This window comes from Ictidomys tridecemlineatus, chromosome 1 (assembly GCF_052094955.1).
Source record: "Ictidomys tridecemlineatus isolate mIctTri1 chromosome 1, mIctTri1.hap1, whole genome shotgun sequence".
NCBI classification, from domain to species: domain Eukaryota; kingdom Metazoa; phylum Chordata; class Mammalia; order Rodentia; family Sciuridae; genus Ictidomys; species Ictidomys tridecemlineatus.
The window spans coordinates 144,298,122-144,315,393 of NC_135477.1; the positions used below are offsets into that span (position 1 = coordinate 144,298,122).

Here is a 17,272-nt window from a genome sequence, read left to right on the forward strand (position 1 = left end):
AGCAATATTCACAAATACCTAAAACTTTAAAATTGTAATTTTACATGATCTCCACCAAATTTTTCCTTTGTAGAATTTAAAAGAAAACATTATAAAATGTTCATACAATTCATTCCCAGGTCTCAACACCAAAACAAAAATGTTTTTACAAAAAAAGGTACTTTTCAAGATAGGCAACTTCTTCAGATACATAAAGACGTGATACTTAAATCTGACATCAAAACCTGCCATAAATAAAGATCTGTCAATTTATTAATCCTTATTTAATTTACCTGATTCATGTTTAAACTTTAAATCCAAAGAGCAAAGACCCTGCTATCAATAAATTATAAGACCTAACAAACAAAATACATCATATTTCAAAGGGACACCATTTCTTACCTTTGAATCTTCATTATTCACTCCTAGCTGTAACACAGCTTGAGGAGATTTCAGTTTTGCTTGAGCAGAGTGAGCCATTTGAAGGTTAAGCTGCCATCCAACTGTCTCTAGCTATAAAAGACAAGTGTAGATTGGAATCAGATGGTACAGAAGGAAGAAAAGAGTCAACTTTAAGCAAATTTCCACTCAGCAGGAACGAACATGGATAGCCTACTCTTCATGGAAAGTCAGTTCCAAGGCTCCTTTAACCTGCACACTCTGCAAATTCTCCCTTTGGGCTCATTAGATTGGCCTCTTGCCATGCCTGTCAAATTCAACAGTAAAAGTGATCTTTAAATACACTCTATTCTAAAAATAAAAATTCTAAGCAATGAAGTACACAAAAAGAGCAAATGGCTTTTTGAAGTATATTTTTATTTTAAAATAGCATTGTAAAAGCAAGTATTTTAAAATGGTTACAAATTTCAAGTAGTAAATAGCATATATTGGCAAAAATCCTTTAATGATTTCCCATTATCTTTCAAAAATCTTTGTATTAGGTAAAACTTTCCTTCCTCACTCCCTCCCTGTCTCCTTTCCTTCTTTCATTTTAATGTAGAGAGAAACTAAAGTACCCAGATGGTAAGAGGTTCACACATTTAGATACAGTGAGAATGGAATAGAGCCTGGTGATGAACTGATATCTACTTGTCACCAGGTGGTACCCAACAGGTTTTCATACTTTACAAAGTACTCTAACTTACCATAGTTCCCAATTATGATGGAAATTAATTAGAATATTTTCTTTGATTTAATTAATACAACAGCAAATTTAACCAGGTAAGACAAAACTAGGAGAGCAATTTAATTTTTCCTGTAAAATGTTAAGCAGTACAAAGGTGGTTTATGGAACCTGACTGATCATTGCTTCCTCCAACCTCAGAAGTATATGATTTTTAGATTCAATTTCATGCAAATATCAAATATCAATATTAGGGAAGTTTTGTAAAATGCAATTATTATATGCCTCTAACAACATGACCCTGATAATGGATTTAGCAAAACTACCTTGGCTATACTGAGTAAAAATGCCCGCTTCACAACAATTTTCACTTGACCAGAATACTAATCACTTAACTTGAAAGACTGCTCAACAGCTAGAATCACAGTAGTGACTCAAAGCCAAGTTGGAAAAGAGCAATGAAAGTATTATCTATGTGAGAGAGGATGTGATGAGAAAATAAAGATACAGTTCTGTTCTTTCTGGCACTTTTAGAGGTTATGTGTATATGGGGAAGATAATGTATAATCCCTAATGAGTAAAAAAATCAATTTAATGGTGCATGTTAAGGATCCTTACTGTACTTGTCTTTTACACTGATTACAGTAAGCATAGTCTCTGACAAAAGCCAACCACTATTTTCAACAGTCACATGCAACAGAACTTCTAATAAATACATTATATTCACTCTCATACTCACAAGCATTTTGACATGCAATGCCTTAACTGGAAAGCACCTTCTAGATATTCATATGGACCTGTGGAACATTGTATTGATCTTACTTAACTGATCCTACCCCTATTTTTTAGGCATTTAACATAACTAATGAAAATAAATATTAAGCAAATAAATTAAAATATGCCCCCATTGTGATAAGGCTTTGGTATCAATTAATAAATGCTTAGACACTGCATAAAGTTGGTAGGGGAGAATTTAAAAGACCACTGAACTTGAAGTTTATGCTTTGGCTCATGGTCACGCTATCACTCACTAGCTATGTGTCCCTGGCTAAGTCTTAATCTTTCAAGATCTCAATTTCCTCATGAAATAAAAATATCTATCTGAACTATCTACTTTTCTAATTTATTGGCAGTATCAAAATACAAAATGCATACTCAGTAATAGTGAAGCTTTAAAGCATTATAAATACAAAGCATTTTGGTCATTTAATTTTTATCTTTCAAATATTTTTCAAATATCTTCCAAAATTCATGAGCCAATTCCGATACTATCATCCATCTCTTCCCAGACTACCACAAATAATCTTCTAACTGGGCTCCTTGCTTCCTATCTAACCCATCCTCTTATCCCATTTTCCTTCTTAAAATTCTCTAATAGTTCTTTATTACCTACAATATAAAAACCAAATTCTTAAGTCCTAAAACTAGTCTACAAAGCTCCTCAAAATGTGATGCCTAACTACCTCCCCATTACTGTGCTCTAGTACAGCTTACTAAGCATCTATCATCAGCAACACTGAACCAAGTGTCATTCCCAGAGTGCACTATGTGACTTCCTATGTGATTTTGATCCACTGTTATTTCCTCTGTGGTTTTTCACTTTTCCTTCTCTCTGCAGTTTGCCACTCTGCTCTCTCAGTATTCTGTACCTTCTCTATTAACACTTAGATCAGTATATCCCAATTATTTGCCTAGTGTTTATGTTCTCAGGGTAGACTGAGATAAGGCTAGAGTTATAATCACCTTTATATCCCTATGTCCTACAAGAGCCCTTGACAGAGTCAATACTAAGATTCTTCTAAAATAAGTGACTGGGCACAAAACATACATATGCTTTCAAGGAAGAGTATTTACTTGAAAATGAATGGCAGCAGAAAGGGGAGCAAAACAATAGTTCTATTTCCACTTGTTTATGGTTTTGTAATTAGTCAAAACTATAACCTACAGAGTCAACATTTTGGTTGATTCTTTATACATGCTCATAAACTCACATACACAATTAATTTTTATATCTACAGATCAAAGCATGCCCAGAAACACTTTCTATAGTGAGTAAAAATTACCTTATAGTGGTTACTTGGACTAGTAAGTAATAATAAGACTATAGACTATGGACTATGGAATTCATTAGACGCTAACCTTAAACAAGTTAAATGTTCACATCTGTGAGCCTCAATTTATTCACTTGCAAATTGGAAGCTAATAATACCTCACTAACTTATTGAAAAAGAATTAAATGTTGTTTTATCAAATATTGAATTAATGGCATTTCCTTTCCCAACTTCTCCAATTTAGTGTTCTTTTCAAACTATACATTCTATACTCAAGTAGGTACATGTATATTTATAATATAGCTAAGAATTATCATTCTGTGCTCATATTATTCATTGTCATTTTTAAATTTATTTATTTATTTATTTATTTTGATTAAGTATATATGACAGCAGAATGCATTTTGATTCGTTGTATACAACTGCAGCACAACAACTTTTGCCAAAGTGAATGTCTTATAGTATACTATTTAATTATTCCTAAGAATTCATAATGAGATATGATAGTTATCAATATTTTAATTACACATGAAACAACAAAATCTAAGGTAGAGTTTTTCCTTAAGTTGGCTAAACTTCATTTGCTTCTATTTAAAATAAAAGTGTATTCTATATACATTATACACCTGTACATTAAAATACTCAGCAACTGCATATCCACCCAAACCGACCGGATTGAGACCTAGGCTCACAGTAGGCCTGGATTGGCTAATTTCACTTAGCATTATCCTCTCTAACTCCATCCATTTACCTGCAAATGCCATGATTTTATTCTCTTTTATTGCTGAGTAAAATCCCATTGTGTATATATGCCACATTTTTTTATCCATTCATCTGTTGAAGGGCATCTAGGTTGGCTCTACAGTTTAGCTATTGTGAATTGTGCTGCTATAAACATTGATGTGGCTGTGTCCCTATAGTATGAGAAGAGGGATAGCTGGGTCAAATAGTGGTTCCATTCCTAGATTTCCAAGGAATCTCTCAACTCCATGAACTTGACCTAAGAGTAAAACTACCATTACTTATCAAAGAATTTTTATTTGGAATTCTGACAAGCAAATAAATATAATAAAAAGAATCTCTGTGGCAAAAAAAAAGAAACTGGCATTTTTATTTTTTCAAGTCAACTTCTGAATGTGTACTTAACCAACACTTCTGCAGTTTTTTAATGAAATCTTTGAGTCTCGATAATAAGATTATGACTTGTTTTTTAATCTTTCAAATTTGTATTCAAATTCCAGGCTCACCATCATAATTTCAGGCTATTGGGAAAATTACTTAATCCTTATAATCTCAGTTTCTTCATGTTGGGTAAAACAGAGGAAATCTAATTAACCATTGCATTGAGTATTTGTTGCCACTGAGATATGTGTAAAAGTACCAGCAAAGCATCTGACAAATAGAAGATTAAAAATACACCATACTTTCCATTCCTTTTTACTTCAAGATCAACGTTGATTATTTTCACAATAATATACTGCAATCCCTTTGAAGACCTTAAAATTTTTTTAAAGAAGTTAAACAATATCTTTTCATGTTTACTGAATTTATTTCATAACCTATTTTTCCCATATGGTAAAAACTGTAATAAAAACTGTTATCTCTAAAAGTATTTTAGCATAGAAATTTCTCCCCTTCCTGTGTATCTGATTTCTAGGATTCAGTTCTACACATATTGTAAGCCTTACATAACTTTATTTCTCTCTTTAAGTTTATTCTCTTAAGTGCCATTGCTACAACAAATCTCAGAGTCCTATTCCCTATCCATAACTATCCATTCCCTATCTATATGTCCCTGTCTTACCTCTTCAATGAATAAGCATCACTTCTGATTCTTGGCCACAGAACTCACTTTTCTTTTTTACACACTTATTTATCTTTTAAATCACATGTATATTTACTTTCAAATATGCTCTATCAATTTGTTTGGGCATATCTCTTACATAAAGTCCAGAAATGATTTTACCTTATAATCCTTTGGCCAAGAAATCTTAAGTAGGTGATTTGCTCATTTCTATTAATTTTGCTTTGTTCTGTTTTTGCACTGCTAGGGATTGAACAGAGGGCCTGTACACACTACACAAACACTGTAACATAGAGCTATATCCCAGCCCTCATTTCTATAAATTGCTATAAATATATTTAATCCTTATTTTGAATGATTTAAGTTTACACTTTTTGTTTTTATACCTATTTCTAAATATCATTATATGCTATATATGCCATATATGTGTTACTTCTGATACATACAGAGTATTCTCTGACCGCAATGATATCAAAGGAGAAATGAAAATCAAAAAGACAAGAGAAAAATCCCCAAACATTTGCAAACAAAACAACATGCTTTTAAATAATCCACAAGTCAAAAGAGAAAGTTCTCAAGGGAAATCAAAATACCCATTGAACTAATTGAAAGTGAAAACACAGTGTATTAAATTCTGTGAGACACAGAACAACATATTTATAAGAAGGAAATTTAAAGCACCAAATGACTACATCTAATAAAAGAAAAAGCCCAGGTTTCTACTTCAAGAATCCACAGACAAGAAAAAAGAAAATGAACCTCAACTGAACTCTCAAACCTTATACAAAAAATAACTTAAATGGGATCATGACACAAATAAAAACATAAAACTACACAATTTTAGGGGGAAAAAAACTAAACAAAAAGTTCCAGACAACTGAAAGCTAGGCAAACCAGTTCTTAGGTTTAACAACTAAAATAAAATCCATAAAAGAAAAAGATAGTAAATTTGTCCTCAAAAAAGTGAACAATTTTTGCTTTGCAAATAACCCTATTAAGATGAGAACTCTACAGACGAGGAGAAAATATTTTCAAATCACATTTCTGACAAAGAATTAGTAACTAAAATATATAAAGAGCCCTCAAATTCAACAATAAAGAATCCAATTAAGAAAGTACAAAAGAGGGAAGAAAGGTGGGAGGGAAAGGGAGAGAGAAGGGGAATTGCACGGAAGAAGGAAGGAGACCCTCATCATTATACAAAATTACATATATGATGGTATGAGGGGGAAGAAAAAAAGAGAGAGAGAAATGTGTCATAGTAGTTGGGTAGAGAGAAGTGATGGGAGGGGAAGGGAGTGGAAAGGGGGATAGAAAGGACAGAAGAATAAAATAGACACTAGTATTGCTGTATGTATGTATGTGATTATGTGGCCAATGGGATTCTGCAACCTGTACACTCAGAAAAATGAGAAATTATAGCCCATTTGACTCAAATGTATGATCTGTCAAGATCATTGTACTGTCATGCGTAACTAATTAAAACAAATTTTTTTAAAAAGAAAGTACAAAAGACGTGAAGAGTCATTTCACCAAACAGAACATGCAGGTGGCAAATGAGCACAAGAAAAAATGTTGAACATGATCAATTATCTGAGAAATGCAAATTGAAACCATGATGAGATATCACCACACAATTATTAGAACAGTTAAAATAAAAAATAATGACAACACATATGCTGACAGGATATGGAAAAAGAAGATACCTCATACATTGCTGATGGGAATGCAAAAAGATACAACCACTCTGGAAAATATATTGGTAGTTTCTAATAAAACTAAACTAAAACTACCATAGAACCCAACAAGTGTACTCCTGAGCATTTATTCAAGAGAATTAAAAAACTTATGATCACATAAATACAATATACAAATGTTTATAACAACTTTATTTGTAATAATGAAAACAACTCAGATATCCTTTCAAGACTGAAATGTTTAAATAAACTAGTTTGTATCTATACTACGGAATACTGCTTAGCAATAAAAAGGAACCACTGAAATAACAAGAATGAATCTTTAAAGAATTATGGTGAGTGAAAAAGGCAATTCCAGAATATTATATACTGTACTACTCCATTTATATAACATTCTTGAAATGAGAATTTATGACTTCTCAACAATGTGTGCGCAACTAAACCTTTGTTTAAAATAATAGATCAAGCATAATTTTACATTTATCTAAAATAGAAATTTCCACTCTTTCCATCATACTGTATGATTACTTCCTCACAGTTTACCAAAGGAAATAGGAGAGACCACCAATTCCATTGGAAACAACATTCTATGTACCAGAGCACAACACTATAGCACAAATGATTACACTTCAATTTTTGCCTTAATTTTATGGAAAGAAAATTATGTAGAATGTGAAAAAGGTACACACAATCACCAAAACTAGGTTCATTAATCAAATGAGCAAACTTATAAACAATCTATTATTTGAAGACCCTTCAAAAGAGCCCAAGTTTTTTTCTCCTTTTTAGGTTTCAGGGCTCAAAGTTCTATTCAAAAGGTCTAGTTGTTTGAAAAGTGGAATAAATTTGCAAAAAGAATATTATAAATTATTATTAAATTGCCAAACAAATATAAGAAATGTAGGTAATTCTTAACTTTTGTATACAATAGATTCTTTTTCTCTTTTTTAATAGGATGTCTTATTTAAAGAATGTTTATTTTGGCTCACAATTCCATAGGTGGTTCAGGGTGGGCCGATCCCACTGCGGGCCAATCCCACTGCTCTCAGCCAAGTGAAGGAGAGTTTCTACATTCATAGAGGCAAAGAAGAAATAGGGAAGGGGGAAGGAGCTACATGAATCCTTCCAAGGCACACTTAGTTAAATTCTTAACTAGGGGAATGTCTAAAACTCAAAAATAATAAAGGAAGTTTCACTCTCTCCTCCCTCAGGGCTAAAAACAAGTTATGCCCTGGCATTAAGACAAATCTTTAATTTCAGCATTTTATTTATATATATGGCTTTCTTAAATATTATATACATATATATCATCCTTAAAGCAACAATTATACAATTTGAGAAAAAGTACAATGTTTTCAGGATACTAATGAGTCTTACCTCTATATAAATTGTGTCACATTTATGAAACTTATACTCCTTATCAGAAGAATCACACTTCCATCCTAGATTTCTATTCATTCTTAAATAATAATGGCAAAATGATATAAGAATTACATCAATCATCACTGTAGTATAAAGTTGGCAATGCTGCCAAAGGTTACATTTTAACTGAAAGAAGTAGAAGAGGTCATATATCAAAATGTCCATTCATTCACTGATAAATAGAAGACTGAATTTGGCACACACTAAAACAGATTTTAGTGGTACTGATGGAAGACATGAAATAAATACTAGTATATAAATCAAGAACCACTTATGTAAATAAATTCACTCTCAGTGTGAGACCTCTCTTTTTCTCTTTGGGAGAAAGGAAGGTATTGGTATAAAGGTACTACCCTATTTATGAAGGGACTTAAGAGAGGGAAAAAATAGAAGCTTAACATTGAGACTCATCTGAAAGTCAGTTTAACATGGTTGCTGTAAAATCTGTCAAATTAAAACCACAAGCCTACTATTCATACTCCTTTCAGCTAAGAAATCCCATTCACCCTGGTCACAGCTATAATTAAACAGTGTTGTTCATCATATACAAGTCCTAGACTGATAACACGCTACTTCATATCACTTCCCAGTATTGGATACCAAAACTCTGGAATTATCTGTTCAGTGTGTGACTGTTCTAAGAATCTATTCAAGAAGCATTCATTAAGTATGAACACTCAATATACTACTTTAGGTTTGAGGGTACAACAGTGGAAAAAACAATGAACAGAAATATCTACTTTTCACAAGGGAAATTGGGGTCCAAGAAAAGTGTTAAAAGAATAATCTAAAATTCAGTTTATTTTACTAGTGTTCAGTTTCAGATGCCTAGTAGACAGTTGAAATTAATAAGCAGGCAATCCCAGAGTAGAGGCAAAAAAATTATAATTTAAACTCTAAAGCCTAAATAAGATTTCTAAAGAAGGGGATATGGATAGAAAGAAAAAAAGGGACCAACAATTAAGTCCAAACATATTGCAATATTTAGAAGTTGTGAAATTTTAAAAAATGTAGCAAATGTGGCTAAGAGATACAGCCAAAAAAAAGAGAAAAACTAAAGAAGTGTGGACATGACTTTTATACTATCTTGGATGCTCAGGACATAAAATAAACCTACAATCTCTGCCAAAATTATCCAAGTCTAGTGGTAAAGACAAACATTTTTAAAAAATCTAATCAGTGATTTTATGAAGATTATGATAAAAAAAGATTAATATGAAAAATCAGTATCTTCCAACATAATAGAAGTAGACAGAAAAATAACAAAAATGTAATAGGTATTTATAGTAACAAACATAATCATACAAATGCATAGGAAAAATGTAACAAAATTTGTGTAAGTTCTGAACAATGAAAAACTATGAATATAATTGAAATAAATTATAGAAGATATCAATAAATCAAGAGATACACATGCTCGTGAATTTGAAGGCTTATCAAACATGTCGATTGACACTAAAATTTAAATAGAAATGCAGAAGAGACAAATCAATTTTAGAAAAGAAAAGAAAGTTGGAGGAATTATACTACCTAACTTCAATACTTTCAACAATTGAGAAAATGTGGCACTGGCAAAAAGATAAGAGACCCACCAAACAATTTCTAACAAAGATGCCAAAGCAAATGAGACTGGAACACCTGAAAATCTGAATAGGAAAAAAAAAAGTGAATAACCCCTACCTCAAACCAACACAAAAAAATTAACTAAAAAAAAATCGGAGTTCATAACCCACTTGAATCAAATGTATGAAATATGATATGTCAAGAGCTATGTAATTTTTTGAACAACTAATAATAAAAAAAATCACAGTTTTTATGTAAGCATAAAAACTATAAAGCTCCTAGAAGAAAAAAACAAAAGAAAATCTCTATGATCTTGGGATAGACAGAGATTTTTAGATAGGAGATTAAAAGGATTAACTATAAAAGAAAAAAAGTACAACTAGACTTCATCAAAATTTTAAAAATCTATCCTTCAAAAGTTGATATTAAGGGTTTGGGGATATAACTCAGTTGGTAGAGTGTTTGCCTCTCATGCACAAAGTCCTGGGTTCAATCCCCAGCACCCAAAAAAAAAAAAAGAGAAAAGAAAAGAAAAAGAAAGAAAAGAAAAATAAATAACCATTAAGGAAAAGGAAAAGCAAGCCACAGACTGATAGAATATTCACAATGCATATATTTGATAAAAACCTATATCCAAAATATATAAAGAATTCTTACCACTCAATAATAAGACAAAGAAATATATACAAAAAGCAGCAAAAATTTGACCAGACACCTCACAAAAGATGATATATGAGTTTGCAGTAAAAACATAAAAAGATGTTCAACGTTCCTGTTATAAGGAAAATACAAATCATGACATACAACTCTAGAGCCATCAAAACAGCTAAAATGCAAAAGACTGACAATACCAAGTATTGGCCAGAATACAGAACAACTGAAGATTGAAATGTAAAAGATATAACCACTTTGTAAAAATGTTTGACAATTTTTTATAAAGTAAAACCTACATGTACCCTACAACCCAATCAATACCTACAAATAGCCCAGATGTCCATCAACATATAAATGGATTAACAAATTGTGTTATATCCATACAGTAAGTATTACCCTGTGATAAAAAAGAACGACAAATACATGCAAGAAAATGGAAAAACCTCAAAATCACTGCACTCATTAGATAAAGTTAGACAAACAAAAAAGTATAACTGTATGATTCTGTTTATATAAAATCCTAGAAAACGCCACATATAGTGTCAGAAAATAGATCAGGGGTTACCTAGGTTAAGGTTAGTGGTGCAAGAGACTGCAAAGGGGCATGGAAAATTTTTTGAGGGTAATGAAAATGCCCTGTTTCTTGATTATGTTTATGATCTCATGGATACAGACATGGAACTATATAACTTAAAAGGATATAGTTTCATACTATGCAATTTATAATTTTAAATTGTTATTTTAAAAAGATACCATGTACTAAAAGACATAACAAATCAATGTGTAGATGAAATGGGAGACTATATTCAGCTATCTGCCACCAATCACCCTCTGCCATCTTCTAGTCTACAGTAAGAACAGGAAGCAACAAGCCACTAAGGACTCAGCTTACACCATTGCTTGTCCCTAAAGAAAGAACCCTGTACTGTGACACCTATAAGAATACACAAATAACATCAGAATCTCCGAGATGACCAGTATATGATATGGCATCTATACTGCATAAATATGAATATATTACAATATATTACAAAGATGTTAAAACTTGAATTTACATTCAAGTTATCCTGTAATAAGTGACTACCTCCCTCCACAAAGCCTACCTTACAAATCTCCACCAGTGCTGAGTAATATTCCATTGCGTATACATTAAACACTCTCTAGAGTACATTAGGAATGTGTTACTCTCTGTAAAATCCAAAGTAAATCTCCTTTTGGCATTCTGTGCTTTTAATGTTGTTGCTATATCAAATAATAATAAGAGGTAGAAATGCTTTATTATATATGCCACCACTGAAGGCAACTTCCTAGTTTAAGTATACCCTCAAGTTCAGACACCAAAAAGTCAGCCTAGTTTCACTACAGGGTGACAAGGAATTTGTATTTCTTAACTTGCAGATTTAGCCAAAGTACCTAATCATGAGATTGATCTTCTTTATCCAAAGTGTAAGGAGTAGAGGGAAAACATCAATAAATCTTCTTTCAAATTGTTTGCCTCTTCTGCATACCAAGAATATATGAAGATAACAGTATAAGTTTAAGAACAGTGAAATGTCATACAACAAATGCTCTCACGATTGGTGACACTCTGAAAAAGTACATCAACTCTATTTAGCAAGTGCACATCTTTGAATACTATGACATAAAAAGAGTAATTTTGCTAACAGCACAGTTCTTTGGCATTAGCAAAATCTTTATTCAATTTGTTAATGGTCTGGTTTCAACCAATTACTTATAAAGTAGAAAATACATTTCTGTTTCAAAAAAAGACTGATTAAGGGTTTCTTGGATCTAAAGCTCTTTAAATTGATTGCTGCATCAACAGCTAAATCCATCAACTTCTTTTCCTGGGGAATTTCCATTTGTTTCAAGCTAAAGTAATTCTTCCTATATTTCACTTCCTATATTTTCATTTTTAAAAATGAAAAAAAATTAATGATTAGAATCTAGTATTCCAGCAAAATTCAAGAGCCATAAAAATAAATGAACCACAAGAAAAGCCCAAAGTACAACCAAAATGAAAAACAAAGACCAATGGAAAATACAAAATATAATTCATACTCTCCTCCTTAACTGTTCTTTTCTCCAAAAATTAGAAATATCCTTCTTTATAAGAAAATAAAATAGACTAAACTTCTAAATAGCAAAATTTGTAAACAAGAATATTGTACATTTATTCATTTAACAATTATTTGAGAATCCACAATCTCCCAAGGGCCACTAAAGTAATGAAAATATAGCAATGAACAAAACAGACAAAAAATTCTGTCCTTGTAGAACTCATATTCTAGTGATAGAGACAATACAAAAGTAAACAGATAAAATATATAGTGGGCCAGATAAGTGTAAATATTAAGAAGCAAAATATCACATTTAAACAAAGACCTAAAGAAGGTAAGGAAGCCAACCACATGGACATACAGGAGAAAAACTGAGGGGGAAAAAAAAAGGTCATAGGCATTCAGAGTAAGCCAGGTAGAGGATATTAAGAAATGAAAGTAACAATATAGACAGTGGATCTGGGGGTAAGGGGGGTGGGGGGGGCTACAGATCATATAAGCAATTGTAAAAACCCAACTTCTATTACAAGCAACATGGAAAGCCATTAGTGGATATGAGGCAGTGAAGGTATAGAAGATGACTTATAATTTTTAAGAATCACTTATTTAAAAATTTTTATTTGTTTTAATTAATTATACATGACATTACAATGACTTTGATATATCATACATTTGAATCAGATGGGATATAATTTCTCATTTTTCTGAGTGTACAGGTTGCAGAATCATATTGGTCATACAGTCACATATGTACACACAGTAATAATAATGTCTGTTTCATTCTACTATCCTTCTTATCTCCCAACCCCTCCTCTTCCCTCCTATCAATTCTCTCTACCTAATCTAAGGTAACGCCATTCATTTTTTTTCACATCTTCATACATGTATTTTGTATAATGATGAGGTTTTCCTTCCATCATCCATGCAATTCCCCTTCTCCCTCCCTTTCCCTCCCACCCCTCTTTCCTATGTAGAGGTAATCTTCTTCCCATGTTCTTCCTCCCTACCCCATTTTGAGTCACCCCCCTTATATCAGAGAAGACATTCGCCATTTGTTTTTTTTTTGGGGGGGGGGGGGATTGGCTAACTTCACTTAGCATAATCTGCTCTAATGCCATCCATTTCCCTGTAAATACCATTATCTTATTATTTTTAGTGCTGAATAATATTCCATTGTGTATAAATACCACATTTTTTTATCCATTCATCCATTGAAGGGCATCTAGGTTGGCTCCACAGTCTAGCTACTGTGAATTGTGCTGCTATAAACATTGATGTCCCAGTAGTATGCTGTTTTTAGGTTTTTTTGGTATAGTTCAAGAAGAGAAATAGCTAGGTAAAATGGTGGTTCCATTCCAAGCCTTCCAAGGAATCTCCATACTTCTTTCCAAATTGGCTGCACCAATTTGCAGTCCCACCAGCAGTGTATGGGTGTACCTTTTTCCAACATCCTCGCCAGCACTTGTTGTTGTTTGTCTTCATGATGGCTGCCATTCTTACTGGAGTGAGATGGTATCTTAGAGTAGTTTTAATTTGCATTTCTCTAATTGCTAGAGATGATGAGCATTTTTTTCATATATTTGTTGATTGATTGTATATCCTCTTCTGAGAAGTGTCTGTTCAGGTCCTTGGCCCATTTGTTGATTCGGTTAATTATTTTTTTGGTGTTTAGCTTTTTGAGTTCTTTGTGTACCCTAGAGATTAGAGCTCTATCTGATGTGTGAGGGGTAAAAATTTGTTCCCAGGATGTAGGCTCCCTATTCATCTCACAAATTATTTTTCTTGCTGAGAAAAAAAAAACTTTTTAGTTTGAATTCATCCCATTTGTTGATTCTTGGTTTTAATTCTTGTGCAATAGGCACCTTATTAAGGAAATTGGGGCCTAGCCCCACGTGATGGAGATTAGGGCCTATTTTTTCTTCTATTAGACGCAGAGTCTCTGGTTTAATTCCTAGATCCTTGGTCCATCGTGAGTTCACTTTTGTGCATGGTGAGAGATAGGGATTCAATTTCATTTTGTTGCATATGGATTTCCAATTTTCCCAGCACCATTTGTTGAAGATGCTATCCTTTCTCCAGTGAATGCTTTTAGCACCTTTATCTAATATAATGTAATTTTGTGGGTTAGTCTCTGTGTCCTCTATTCTGTACCATTGGTCTACCAGCCTGTTTTGGTGCCAGTACCATGCTGTTTTTGTTACTATTGTTCTGTAGTATAGTTTAAGATCTGGTATAACGATACAACCTGTTTCATTCTTCCTGTTTAGATAACAATCATTTTTGATTCTTAAATCAAACAATGATTGGGAAGTAACTTATATCCAACTAACCTCCTTAAAGATAAAAATTATCACCTGTAGACAAAATAGTTTTTAAAAATGTGACAGCATTGGAGAATGACTAAAAGCAGGCAGAAGTTAAAATAAAGTTGACTCAAAAAATAAAGGGAATTTGAACTTTAAAGAAAGGGACTTTACAAGGTGAGATATTCACTCATATATGACTTTTCCCAATCCTTGTAGCAGGGGGTGCCTAAAATTCTAATGGAAATCCTCAGCCTTTTGGGCATGAGGGGTCAGCCGTGCTATTTCTAGATACTTACTGAAAGAAAATGAAAATAAATGCCTATTAAAAGACTTGTATACAAATGTTCATAGTGATGTTATTCATAATATCCAGGAACTGTGAACAATAAATATCCACAAACAGGAATATGGATAAACAAATTATGATTTTCATACAGTGTAATATTATTCAGCAAGAAAAGAATTACTGACACATGTAATAATATGAATAAACCCAAAATATGTTAAATGACATTAGTAAGATATATTTCATACAAGTCCATTTTAATTAATTACAGCATCAGATAAAACTAAGTTTAGATGGTAGAAATCAAAAAGTGAGCATGAGGGGAAAAGGAACTGACTGAAACTGAGCACTTTCTGGAGACGAAACACTATTTGCTTTGTTTCAAATGATCGAATGGATACACATAATTTCTGAAAGTCATCAAAATGAACACCTAAAATCTCAGCTTACCACAGATAAATTATATTTCAATAAAAAGAAATTTAAAAACACATTGCAACATTTAAACCATAGAACCTCTTAAGTTAATTCAAGCATATAGGGAAACCTGACTTTTACTTGAATAGCATGCCAACAACTAAGGTAACAAGAGAGGAAAGTTTGAGTTGTATGAGAATATAATCACAACAAAATACCTTTCCTGTAAATGAAGACAATAACATTAAGAAGTAGTTAAGATTGGGCATGGTGGCACAAGCCTGAAATCCCAGCAGCTCAGGAAGTTGAGACAGGAGGATTGCAAGTTCCTCAGCAAGGGCAAAATGCTAAGCAACTCAGTGAGATCCTGTCTCTAAATAAAAACAAAAAATAGGAATGGGAGGCTTAGTGGCCGAGTGCCCCTGAGTTCAATCCTTGGTACTAAAAAAATGTGGTGGTTTTTTTTTTTAATTTTTTAAATTAAAAAAATTTTTTTTAAAAAAGTAGTTAAATATTGAATAAACTTTCAGATATTTATTCATAGCTATATTCCATGTTTCAAGATTTAGATGCACAAAATGTGCTTTTTCTGCCCTTTTTATAATAAAGCCTTTCATTTAACCTTTTGTTCCAAAAGAAACAAAATTAAAATATTAAATAAAATAATAACATAAAAAACATAATTTTTAATGTAAACTTCTAGTTTCTTATTCACATGAAAAACAGGTATTTAGAGTTCAGTACAAGATATACCTGGAAGACCTCCATGTGAAGACTACATTAACAGTACTATATATGGCTCTGAAACTCAGGGGAGAAATTTTAGATTTGCATATTTTGAAGTATTGGTATTTGTAAGATATACTGTAAAAATAGATGAGATTATCTATAGAACACATAAACTAAGAGGAAAAACAAAAGATAGCATCCTAAGGAATAGAATTATTGAAAGAAGAGGTCACTGAAAAGACTACAGTAGAAGACAGCCAGGGAGAAGGAAGGCCAGGCATGAAAGTCAAATCCTCCTAAGCTATAGTGCTCAGCAATGTACATAATGCAGAATTGTTGGCTAGTATGAGCACTGAACATATTTCCTTGGTACCTGCTTAGGTTTTCCTGGACCTGATGACCACAAGATCCTGGTGGAATCTAATGCATTAAATTAGATAACTTATGGTGAATTCTTCTCTCTCCCTCTCTCTTGTCATAGTTTATAATTTTATTATTTCTTTATATTATTTATTCAATGGAGATGCTCCTATCTCAAAAGACCTGTCAACATTATAAATTTTAAAACGTAATCATTAACCAAAACATGAGATTAAAACTTTATGACATTGTTTAAATATTAAATGAGTTACAATTTTAAAAAAATTTTAAACTCAGTTTAAAGGACTGTTGATCATTTGTTCTTCTATTCAGTCTTCAGTTTCTGTTCCTTTTTCAGAGTATATTTGTAAAGATTTTAGTATATAACTAGTCCAAAATTAATGTGTTCTGTCAAATGAAAGGTACTTTATTAAGGAAAATAGATCTCTCCTAGAATCTGGTTGTTCTTTTTAAAGGAAGGAAAAATACAAATTTTAAAAGTGGATAAAAAGAAAAACAAGTATCTACTAATTTAAAAATTAAGTGTTATACTTAACAATAAAATGGAGAGAGGGCAGGACTGGGGATGTAGCTCAGTCTCAGTTGTAAAGTATTTGCCTAAGATACACAAGACCCTGAGATGGATCTCCAATACCACAAAAACAAACAAACAATAAAATAAATTTTACAATAACTTAAATTTTGAATGTTTTAGAAACATTATTAATGTTATTTAATGTTTCTATAACATTAATGTTACTTAAATGTTATAGAAACATTATTATCTTAGGAATCTTAGCCATCCATTTTTAAATGTAAGT

At 32.1% G+C, this 17,272-nt stretch overlaps 1 protein-coding gene and 1 non-coding gene across 3 annotated transcripts in view; one reads left to right on the top strand and one right to left on the bottom strand.

Moving 5' to 3' along the window:
• Positions 1-17,272, bottom strand: part of Commd10 (COMM domain containing 10) — a 201,311-nt gene that overhangs the window by 168,963 nt on the left and 15,076 nt on the right. For both annotated transcript variants that reach the window (XM_005339496.5, XM_040272317.2), the window contains exon 5: positions 382-492. In XM_005339496.5, the coding sequence (XP_005339553.2) occupies positions 382-492 (111 nt within the window). The remainder of the gene's footprint in view (positions 1-381; positions 493-17,272) is intronic.
• On the top strand, positions 10,072-10,148 carry Trnae-cuc (transfer RNA glutamic acid (anticodon CUC)). The gene has a single exon. It is a non-coding gene; the product is annotated as a tRNA-Glu (tRNA).